This window comes from Benincasa hispida, chromosome 11 (assembly GCF_009727055.1).
Source record: "Benincasa hispida cultivar B227 chromosome 11, ASM972705v1, whole genome shotgun sequence".
NCBI lineage: Eukaryota > Viridiplantae > Streptophyta > Magnoliopsida > Cucurbitales > Cucurbitaceae > Benincasa > Benincasa hispida.
Genome location: NC_052359.1, coordinates 49,821,034 through 49,833,106, shown reverse-complemented (window position 1 = coordinate 49,833,106; position 12,073 = coordinate 49,821,034). Strand labels below are relative to the sequence as shown.

Sequence of the window (12,073 nt, the reverse complement as noted above, 5' to 3'; positions counted from 1 at the left end):
GTTAAACATTTTTCTATTATCAATAAAGATGTTATTGACATTTATTCAATACAACTATTGCTGAATAAGTAAATTGTACTTGTATAGACTAAATCTAATAAACTAAGATCCATGTTATTATACAAATACTTAAACTTTATGTGGAGAAATAAAGATGGATCAAATTCGAATAAATAGCTAAAATGATCTATAGTATATGAATAAGATTGGAAACCTTATTCTGGTAACACTATTGGACGCGGTCCATTTTGTAGATAGTACAAACGATATGATCCTGAATCGTTCATGTGAAGACATGCGAGTGGGAACATCCTATGCAATAAGTTTGTATAAGACCAGGACCAAGAAATAAGTCACTCTTACTTTATAACGTTGTTTACTATTTAAGATCGTCTGTTTCAAATCGATGACCTAGGTAACTCGACTTGAATTCTGACTAACTATGAACTCTTGTTTATTCGGGATTATCCTTAGATTTGCATAGGTGAGGGTTGGCTCAACAATGTCAACTCAATAAGCCTCCTATTTCAGGGGTAAGACCAGGTAGATAGCTAGGGACATAGGGTGCAAGATGGAATTCACTCTTGCCCGATTTAAGAATAGTAGAGAGGTTGTGATTGGATCACAAACCAACTGTTCATTAGAGGATTGGTGGGACTTAAGGAACAATATGTAATTTCGGGGGCAAAACAGTATTTGACCAAGTCGTTATTACGAACAGCCTACAAAGGGTCGACTTACTAATTATGGTTAAATTAAGTGGACAGAAATATATCTACAGTGAAGAGAGTGCAACAATCGAGCTATAGTGGTATGTCTCGGTGGTTAACAAATATTGATTAATTCGGATTAAAGAGTCTAACCGATTAATCTCAAATCGTTGGAGCTCATGATATGTAGGTCTATAAGGTCCCTCTACTAGCTCGTAAAACATTATACCTTGGATTAAAATATTGAGTGAATTTGAAGTGTTCAAATTCAATTTAGGATTTCAATTTGAAGTGTTCAAATTTCAATTTATGGTTTGAATATTGAAGTGTTCAATTTCAATTTAGGGTTTGTACAATTATATTCGATATAATTAACGTTTAATTTCAACAAAATTAAACGTAATTAGAGAGTTTAAAATATTTAAATATTGATTACATGAATAAGGATTCATGTTTTGAAATAGGTGTTTTTTTTATTAATTTGTTTAATTAATTATTTAAATTAAATTATTTCAAAATTAAGAAAATTCAATTTGGAAATTGAATTTTAGTTTAATTAAATTTAAGTTACAATTAAATTAAATTAAGTTTTGAAAATTGAGAATTTAAAATAGTTTTAAATTATCATAGTGGAAATTTTCAAGATATTGATCTTGTTAGTGGGTTCTTCCCTAACTCAACACCTAACCACTTTGATATTGCTCTTTAAGGTGTCAATAGTAATATTAAGAAAGTGTTTGTGTAACATCCTGGGATCTAGGTAAATTTAAATTAGTTTATGAAATTATTGGATTTTTCTTTTCAATTCAAGGCCAAAGCTTAGGCAAACTCCCCCAAATCAATGGACAATCAAAAGAAACAAAAACCCTCCCCTCCCACTTCATCTTGAGTTGTACAATCGAGAAGTGCATTCAAACCAACTAAGGGACCTATTTCTAGAGTTGGCAAAATTCCCTGTAGAGCCCTGCCTTGATCGGGACGGGGAATCTCGGGTTTAATCGAGAATGGGCTCAAATTGGGGATGGGGTGGAGATGGAGAGTGTATCCCCGCCTCCTCCCCGTCCTCGCTCCCACCCCGATTAGATTTTTAAATACATACATACATACATACATACATACATACATACATACATACATACATACCTGTCTCTTATACACATCTAGATGTGTATAAGAGACAGTATATATATATAATGTATGTAACTTTTTACATTTAGTCTAGTTTTTAATTTAGCCCAATCTAAACTCAACTAGAGTGTCCAAGCCCAAAACCAAATATAATTTTAAGGAAATTTTTTTTTTAAAAAAGTACCACGGGGTAAAATTAAACCCGTTTCCCTGACGGAAAATCTTCACCTTCAAATGGTGGGGGTGGGGACAGAGATGGGGTAAAATCCTCCAACAGGGATGGGGACGGGGAACCCTCCTGACCCTGTCCTGGTCCCGTTGCCAACCCTACCTATTTCACATTAAGCACCACAAGTTTTGGAGTGAATTTTGAGCTCTTGCACAAATCGTTTGTACTTCTATTGTTTGAAGTTGATCCATGCCAGGTACATTCTTACATACTTCAACGAATTAAAAAAAAAAACTTGTTTTGTGGGACTTATTTATGTAAAGGTTTGATTATTATTAATCCATTTGAATTTTTAAACTTTAAAAGTTTTTCTGATTTTTAGCGGGAATGATCTTTGATTTTCAAAGTTGAAAATAGCCTGAAATATTGTAAAATTATTATAAATTCTCATCGTGTCCTATTTTACTCTTCAATTTTACAACAAAAATAACATTTTGAATAATTAAATACGAGCATGTGAAATATAGTACTAGAAGAGCAATTGTCAATTTGCTCGCGAAATTTGTTTTTTCGCTATTTTCCGAATGGAAAGTGTAAAAATTGACAGATACCACAATTTGGCTTCTAATTTTTGCATTGGCAATTGGGGCAACTAAGATTGTCCGGGGGCGGTCCCGACCAAAAGAAGATATGATAGCGCACCTCACCTACCATCGGCAACAGCCAAGAGCGAGGAGTGGAAGGGCTGTAGTGAATTAGAGCGTTGAATGGGGGTGGAGAATTTAATTAATTTTCACGCGCTCCTTTCCTTTTACAAACTTTTGCTTTTTCATCAACAACTCAACTGGGTCCGCAATGCCACCCAAGCAGCTGGACCCCTAACCAAACATCTATCACCTATGCTTTTATTACACCACTAATTTTCGGTGCAACTCCCCCTTTTGTTGACTTTCTATAAGTCATAATTCCTTAACTCAATCATTCTTAGGAACGTTACTCAATTTCACATATGAATTCTAAAGTTTTTAATTTACTCACCATACATGACATGAACTATGAAGAGGCAAAAGCAGGAAGAATATAATATAAAAGGAAAAATGACAATCCAGAATTCTGTTTCTGACAAAATTGTCCATTTCAAAAGTGTCAAAAGTATAAAAAAACGGAAAACGGATAAAGAGAGGGACAGTTTTGGAGTCTTACCAATGGCTATCCTGGCGGTTGGGTTGGTCTGCCCACTGCCTACGGCTTTGGGGTTTGGGAATTTGGATATCCATCACTTCAGTCTACACCTTGTCTTCTTCCCAGGGTTTGCCACATGGTTTCCTCACCCGTGAACCATAGCACACGGGTCAGCTTAAGCTTAAGTTTGTAAGATTTTTTTTTTAAGTAAAATAGAAGCACCCTTTTTGTGCCAACTTCTCACCATTCACAATGGATAAATAAACAAACAAATAGATAAAATATTAAAAAGTAGAAAAATAGCTTTTGCTTATTATTATTATTTTGATATAGACCTATCCCTACTTAATTTGGGTGGATTGGACCAGTTATTGTATTTTAAACCTTAATTTCTAAGTGGAGTTACAAGTTAGTAAGATGTTTGTCTTGGTTAACCAAATACAAACATATTTAATTACTATTCTCATTCAACTAAAATAAAACTCATCAAATGGTCGTTTCTATCCATTATTTAAGTACGCGTGTAAAATCAAGTGGTCGTTTGTGTGATGATTTCATTTTAGATTAAATTAATATTATTCTTTTCTTTTGATGCTTTACTGTAATTATCACTATTATTTTATGCATTTTGATGCTTTAATTGGGTGGTTGCTTTGCTTGCTTAGCTTTTAATTATGTTATTCCTGTCTCTATTCTCTAATCTTTATCTAATCCCTCCTTAGTGAAATAATCAATTTTGTCTTTATAAATTTGTCTAAAGTTTTGGGTTTTTGAAGAGAGATTAAAAAGGGCCCCATTAGCGTCGATTTCTTCCTTCCTCCCTCCGCGTGGCAACAGGCTATACCGGTTCCCGGTGCCCATTCGCCTCTTTTCCTTCCACCTTCAAAACCTCTTTTTTCTGTAACAAACTCAACGCGGTCTGGTTCAACTCAGAGCGAGACGTTAATCAATCAATGGCTTTATGCATTGTCCTTCTTTGACCTACATAAATTCTCTCCTACAAAAGATCTTCCTCCCAATGCTACGACGGGAACATCCTGCCATGAGTTTTCACTTTAACCCTAATTTCTCTCTGTATTTTCGACCCCACTCATCTGGAAATGTCTTGATCGGAGCCAACCATACTTCTGCTCGGTTTTGTTCTCGATAATCTTCATCTGTTTTCTTGTTTGTTTCTTGATTTTTTAGGGGTTTTTTTTTTTTTACTGTACTCGTGCATTTGAAGCGCTGATTCTCTGGCAAGTGTAAAGGCGACGGGTTCCGCCATGCGAAGGTTTCTTTCTCTGAGGAATTTGGTTAGGGCACTCCTTATTCCTGTACTTTTATTAGTTGCTCATTTTTCATACGTCGTCATTACCACTGGTGAGTCTTGTATCACTGGAAATTTCTGTTTCTCGCCCAAAATTTCCAATTATCGAGCCTCTGGTTTACATCCCAGAGCATCGGCGATAATCGATGGCGCAGCTCCCACAGCTGAAGAACTGTTGCGTCGTGATCTTTATACTAGTAAAGGTTGGATCAAGGCCGTTCAGTTTTATTCTTCAATCTTTCAAGATCTGCTCTCCGTAGGGTTTCTTTCTCACAAATCGAAATCTCTGTGCGTGGAAACCCCCAACGGGCAGGATGTATTTTCCTTGAAACAGATTGGGGTTTCGGATTCGATTGGAATATTCAAGAAAGCCAGTAAGCCTCTGGTGATAAAGGGCGAAGGACACGAGATCCCGTTCGGTGATAATACCTTTGACTTTATTTTTTTGGGCGTTGGTCGCCTTGATCAGTCATCCCGGCCGGCAGATTTTGCCAGGGAAATTACTCGGACGCTGAAACCCGAAGGGTTTGCCGTTGTCCAGATTAGAGCTAAAGATACGTACAGCTTTCACTCATTCATTGATTTGTTTAATTGCTGCAAAATAGTTACATCGCAGGATATAAACGGCCTTGATTCCTCAATGCCTTTCCTTCGCCAGATTGTTCTGACGAAGGAGAGTGATGATAGTCTTGGTCATGGTGATGTGTTAACGCATCACACAAAGTCTGATGGTAAGTGTTCTATTCCCGGATTTAAGGAAGAATTGATCCGAAAGGCCGAGCCATTGATCTTAGAGGAGCCACTGAAGCCATGGATTACATTGAAGCGGAATATTCAAAAGATAAGATATCTGCCATCCATGGCTGATATAAGCTTCAAGCAGAGGTACGTTTACGTTGATGTTGGAGCGAGGAGTTATGGCTCTAGCATAGGAAGTTGGTTCAGGAAGCAGTATCCGAAGCAGAACAAAACCTTCGAAGTTTATGCCATTGAAGCTGACAAAATTTTTCATGAACAGTATAGTTCAAAGAAGGGGGTCAAGCTTTTGCCATACGCAGCTTGGGTAAGGAATGAAACTTTGACGTTCGAAATTAACAGAGACCCAGGTCAGAAGGTCCAAGATAAGGGGAGGGGAATGGGTAGGATTCGACCGGCGGTAGCATCAACGGGGGCTTTCGATGGTGAAGTGGATGAGATTCAGGGCTTTGATTTTGCTGACTGGTTGAAAAATACCGTTACTGAGAAGGATTTTGTAGTGATGAAGATGGACGTGGAAGGAACTGAATTCGATTTGATTCCGAGATTGTTCAAGACCGGTGCTATTTGCTTGATAGATGAGATATTTCTCGAGTGTCATTACAATCGGTGGCAGAGATGTTGCCCTGGCGAGAGAAGTGCAAAATATGACAAAACTTATGGCCAATGCTTAGATTTGTTTATTTCCTTGAGGCGAAGTGGAGTTCTTGTTCACCAGTGGTGGTGAGTCCGTCTCTACATGGGTGATTGGTTTACAGGATTCGGACGGCTGGGAATCAAAATTACTTTTGCAACCATGTTTGCTTCTTCACGCATGCATCAATAAATCTTCATCTGCCACTCTCCTTCTCGCACTCTGTGAACTGGTTAAGTTTGGAAATGTAATCTAAGGCAAGAAAACAACACGGGGGTGATAGGTGGAAAATTCGACTTGCCATCATCGGGGCGGTTTGGTTACTGTATGATGCACACTTGGGCAATTCCGCCCTTAGTTTAAGCAGTGCTATTTTGTACCACTAAATTTGTAGTAGTTCATAACCATACAATGTAAGTTGAAATTCTTTCGCTCATTTTGCAATATTATTAGTAGCTTTAGATCTTCATGTCTCATGTCGACTATTGAGCACAAGTTAACCCAATTTAAGAATGGTATAAGAACTGGGTAAGTGGAGATTACAACTAAACTAATCAAACAATTGTTTAGAACTTATCTTTACACGTGTAGAAAATACAAAGTTCTTTAAGGCCATTTAGCTCAACCCAGCTTGGGAACTAGGCATCTCTAAGAGTTTGCCACGCACATCCTATTTACCACGAACGTGCCCGACATGCACACAACCCATTCATTTCGCTACATATGGCTAGTCCTTTTCGGTGCATATTTATGTAAATCTGCATCGGAGAAAATAAATACAGGGGAAAAATGGCACAGGCTGTTATGACACCGGAGGTTCAAGATGCTGAGCGTTATTTTACGCTAGTGAGTGGCCATAGAATACCAGCCGTTGGATTAGGCACTTGGAGATCTGGTTCTCGGGCCGATGATTCTGTGTTCACTGCTATTGTTGAGGTATTTTTTATGTCAAAAGTAGAGCTTTCACGTTTACTGGTTCATTCACGTTTTTACTGATTTCACGTGACTTAACTTTGCCGTTAGGCTGGTTATAGGCACATCGATACTGCTGCAGAATATGGAGTTCATGAAGAGGCAAAATCTCTCCCTCGATTCTATATGTTAATTTTCACTATAATGACAATTAGGTAGCAAAACTTTGCCGTTGCATTTGTGTATAAATTCTTGCAGGTAGGTTTTGGTCTACAAGCGGCAATTAAAGCAGGAATCCGTAGGGAAGACATCTTCGTCACCACTAAGCTTTGGTAAACAAAGTTTGTAAATCGAACAGATATAATGAATGTCGAATGTGAATGAATAATTAAAAAAATTCGGTCTTAGTTCATATTGGCGGTTCCTGTATGCTTGCATTTTTTTTAGGTGCTCTGACTTATCCCCAGACAGGGTTAGAATCGGATTAAACAATGCTCTTCAAGAACTCCAAGTTGACTACCTCGATCTTTTATTGGTATTCTTAAAGACTACATACCCCAATTTGGTTGATATCGACTAAAGTTCATTTTTAATATGTAAAACTGAATATTTATACATCCAGATTCACTGGCCTTTTCATCTTAAAGAAGGAGCCAGCAGGCCTCCCAAAGAAGGGGAAGTTTTGGACCTAGACATGGAAGGCGTTTGGAGAGAAATGGAGAAGCTTGTGAAGGAAAATCTTGTTAGGGACATCGGAATTAGCAATTTTACCTTGAAGAAGCTGGACAACTTACTCCGTTTTGCTCAAACATTGCCATCGGTTTGCCAGGTTAGATTGTGAATCAGACCCCATACATTATATTGGATAGTTTACCTTAACTAACTTCAATATCGTCTTCTGTCTTGAGATGGAAATGCACCCAGGATGGAGAAATGATAAAATGCTGGAGGCTTGTAAGAAAAATGGCATCCATGTCACTGTAAGATTTTTTTATTACTTGAATGACATGATGATCATCTGGAAACTGCCAATCCTGTATCATTTGGAGATTTGATAGTAAAATAGATTATAGGGTTTAGGGCATGAAAGAAAATAGAATTTCTGTATTTTGTAGGCTTATTCGCCTCTGGGGTCTTCAGGAGGAGGTAGGGACTTAATACACGATGAAGAAGTTGAAAGGATAGCAAAGAAGTTGAACAAAACTCCAGGTCAAATTCTTGTGAGGTGGGCTCTGCAGAGGGGAACTAGTGCTATTCCAAAATCAACCCACTCGGAAAGGATTAAAGAGAACATTGCAGTGTTTGGATGGGAGATTCCTGTGGAGGACTTTCAAGCTCTTTGCAGGTTCCCAAATCAGGTAAAAGAACAGGAAGATTGAAACCCTTTATTTATATGCATTCATCTGAATTCTCATCTCTGTTTTCAACTGAATGTTTTATATAATAGAGATATTGAAAAGTATGATTTTGTGACTTAGAAACGAGTGCTAAGCGGAGAAGAACTATTTGTGAACAAGGAGGCTGGACCCTTGAGGAGCGTGGCTGATGTTTGGGATCACGAGGATTGAAGAGTTTTGAATAAAAAGAGACTTGGAGGAGCAGAAGGTGTAAATTTTAGTCGTAGAAAAATATGAATATAATGGGAATTTGGTAGAAATTTTATTGAACAATTAAATACTTAACCTGTAATATAAATGTTGATGTGCACTTGTGCAGGGATATTTCTTAACAAGTTATAATATGAAGTTTCGAATATGTTTTATATACATGTAAATATAGAAACAGATTACATTCTTGTATGGATTACATTAGGATCAAGTTTTAAACGAAAATGAAGACCACCAACATAACAATTAATATGATCAATTATATTGCCTTGTCTAAGTTATGTAAAGGCACCAAGCCAGCTACCCGCAGAAGATTGGGCCAATCCAAATTGTACGGATCACTTGTGTTTATTGGATTCGTTCTCTGGGCCTTTTAGCAACAGAGCCCATGGTCCATTTTCCACAAATGTCTACGAGATACAATGTAAAATGAATATTAGGATTATTTATTAACTAATACTTATCGAGGATGAAAATACCCAATAACAAGTCGAGAATACAAGAACCAGTTTCAATTATACCTTGATCTGTGGGTAAATTTATTCTAGACCAAACGGAGTGTATGTTAACGATAAAACCATCCAGAACGTAGAGAAGGTAGAGAGCTGATTAGACGGTGGGTAAAATCATTAACATGTGGGTGAAGTCGCACAAAGATGAGTCACCAAAGTTTGGGGTTTGTTCATAGCTCGAGGCTTGCCAAAGAACAGGGTGACCATGTCGTCTGTGCAAAGCTGCCATCGGTGGCTACCCGATTGTTGCCGGAGAAAAAATTGCACATTGAGGATTGACGGTTGATAGAAGGGAGAGGGAGAAAAAGATGTCTTAAGGTATTTCTTTTTCCTTTTTTTTCTTTCTTTTTATTTTTTTTCCTTTTCCTTCTTTTATGATCTCATAAATAGAGCAAATTTATCTTCCACAAAATTTTCCCAACTTTAAACGGAGCTTTAATATTAAAATTGTTGTTTTCAAAATTTATTAGAGAAATATTATTCTTTTGAAATTTATTAGAGAAATATTGTTGTTTTGGGATTTCGAAGCTAGAAGTCGAGAGTTGAGGATTCGACTAATGTAGAGGTCGAACGTTGAGAACTCGACAAACAAAGAAAAACTTGGAAACAATACGTAAATAAATGAATATATAATAACAAAATTATTTATTTTTCAATCCCTAACTATCTTGAGCCCGTCTTAGTAACGAAGGACACTTCTTTCGATTATGTCCTAACTGGTTACAAAATCCACATCGTTGTCGAGTGGCTGGTTCTGTCCAATCCATATCATTGTGATAACGTGAACTTTTCGGTCTACCAGGTTTTCTCAACAACGATGGATCAAGACAGGCATATTAAGGTACGTGATCCAATAATCTTCATACGGTACAGGTTGAAATTGAGGAGGGTAACATTCAGCATACGTTGACAATTTGTAGTAGTCCTCAATAAAATCTTCGTAGTTCATGTTAAAAATGTGAGCAAACGGCCATAAAATGCGAGCATGGAATACCGATGCTTACCACTTGTTACATGAACATACCGCTCGAACCTGTTTAGCCTCAATATTTGAACGTTTCCTCCTTTGGCATTGAGACTATGACGTCTGGTCTTTACATGAAACACACTTTCATACCGATCACATTGATTTTGTACTTCATGTTACTAGATCGTGCAGCCCATTTATTTATTTTGTCGTGTGCATACCTGAATTTAACTCCACTTAGTATTATAAATATGTTTGAAATAAATTATTAAATAAAATATATATAAAAAAATAATATTACTGGGTGTATTTTATCTTGACGCTCCAATGCATCCCTTATTTCTTCTCTTCTTTTCTCGAAATAGTTCAGGCATTTGAAGAATGTTATCTGAGCAAGAGCATTTATATAGGCAACATTCGAGCTCCTTTTGAGAACTCCATTTTATGCACTCTGATAGATTTGTCGTCATCCACCCATATCTGAATCCTCCATCATATGCTTGAGTCCATTGCTCTAAACTAATGTTGTCAAAAAAACTCAGACAGCTCATTTATTCCTTTGATATCTTCAATTGCTTTGTTGAACTTTCGAAATTTGAAATTGAACCTGATATGATAAACATAATTTCAATGATTAAATTTATATTTTTTTTTGAAGTTGCTGACGATATGTCGTAAGCAGAAACGATGGTGACATTTCGGTCCCGTCCAACCATTTTGCTAGGTTGTCACTACTGCAATTATACCAGCATGTCGATCTGAAATTAACACACCTCTTCGTGTGTTACAATTTCTCTCAAGTGTTTCAGAAACCATCCCTATAAGTATGTGGACTCTTCATCAGCAACCGGAAAACGCAAGTGGAAGTAGATGGCCGTTCGAGTCAATTGATGTAGCAATCTAAACAGTTTTCCTCTATATTTGTCGTACAAATGTGTACCATCTATCTGAATGATCGGTCAAACATTTATTAAAAGCTTCTATACAAGGACAAATGCCCAAAATACAGAAGTTAGGATAACATGACCTTCAGTAAGCGTTTCTTTAACTCTCCACTCTACTCGTATTCCGAGATTGGTCTGCTTAACCAAAATATAACCATCTGGGCAACAATTTTGTAAGACTCATCCCAATCATCGAACACTTTTAGCCAATGTTTTTCTTTTTCCTCCCATACCCTATGGTAAGGAACGTGATATCCAAACTTTTGATTTGATGTCGGACTGCAGTTGTGCACACTGATAAATGGTTTTTCTCTTACAGCGTCACAGAACTCCAGTGCAATCATTGATGAATCCAATTGCACGTGAGTTTGACTTAGTTTGAATAAAAACATATATGCTACTCATCATACTTAGTGATCTCGAACAAGCCATGCGATTTTTTCTTTATTGCACGAAGTCTCCACTTACCACCTTCTCCCATTTCTTACACCAAATTAATCCAAATCATCGGTGTGGATTCACATCTCTCTCCTTTTTTTTTGGGGGGGGGGAATCAAGAGGGAAAAAGCAACAGCCGGACCTCACGAACTTCTTACTGTGACACTTTATTACAAAACATTTGACCGCATGTTGTAGCATTTCCTTGTCTTGACAAATCATTCCTTTATACAAGAGGGAATAAGCAGCCCGCGACACCTCACGAACTTCTTACTGTGACACTTTATTGCAAAACATTTGATCGCATGTTGTAGCATTTCTTGTCTTGACAAATCATTCCTTTATACAATTGCATATTGTCAACGTCACAGGAGCTACAATTGGGTCATATCCCAATTGTTATCCAATACATTCATATCCAAATCATTGAATGTATCTGAAAGCATCTCATGTTCACGACCATCGAAATCCAACTCTTCAAATTTGTCATCCGTTTCTGTTCTGAAGTCTTTGTATAGGTTGTTAGCCGCCATATCTTCATTATCACATGGCGATGCATTGACTCCGGATCAGGATCGATACATTGAGTTGGATCTTTAAACTGGTTAAATGATTATCAGGATTCACCCTTATCATATTTACATTTACATACAAATGCACTACATTTGGCACTGACATTGTCATTGAGAACATCAAGTTCATAGCTTGTGCATTCGAAATAGGGAATGACATATATCTTATTGATCCTGATGGTTCTAGATTGGGATGTCTATATATTATTTCTATTTGATTTGCTCCCAAATCC

The 12,073-nt window shown here is 37.2% G+C and overlaps 2 protein-coding genes across 4 annotated transcripts; both read left to right on the top strand.

Annotated features, from left to right (window-relative positions):
* The first annotated feature begins 4,048 nt into the window (after window positions 1-4,048).
* On the top strand, window positions 4,049-6,357 carry LOC120091086. The gene has a single exon (XM_039048917.1). It carries the CDS (start codon window positions 4,455-4,457, stop codon window positions 5,979-5,981), a length of 1,527 nt encoding a protein of 508 aa, XP_038904845.1. The 5' UTR covers window positions 4,049-4,454; the 3' UTR covers window positions 5,982-6,357.
* On the top strand, window positions 6,160-8,599 carry LOC120091087 (aldose reductase). 3 transcript variants are annotated; one of them, XM_039048920.1, is made up of 9 exons: window positions 6,160-6,301; window positions 6,687-6,824; window positions 6,923-6,962; window positions 7,059-7,132; window positions 7,248-7,335; window positions 7,423-7,629; window positions 7,709-7,780; window positions 7,916-8,158; window positions 8,279-8,599. In XM_039048920.1, the coding sequence occupies exons 2-9, from the start codon at window positions 6,796-6,798 to the stop codon at window positions 8,366-8,368; spliced, it is 843 nt and encodes a 280-aa protein (XP_038904848.1). In that variant the 5' UTR covers window positions 6,160-6,301; window positions 6,687-6,795; the 3' UTR covers window positions 8,369-8,599. The 3 variants fall into 3 exon arrangements, with proteins under 3 accessions (XP_038904848.1, XP_038904847.1, XP_038904846.1); XM_039048919.1 differs by having other exon boundaries at window positions 6,912-6,962; XM_039048918.1 differs by having other exon boundaries at window positions 6,258-6,301; window positions 6,671-6,824; window positions 6,912-6,962.
* The last annotated feature ends 3,474 nt before the right edge of the window (window positions 8,600-12,073 follow it).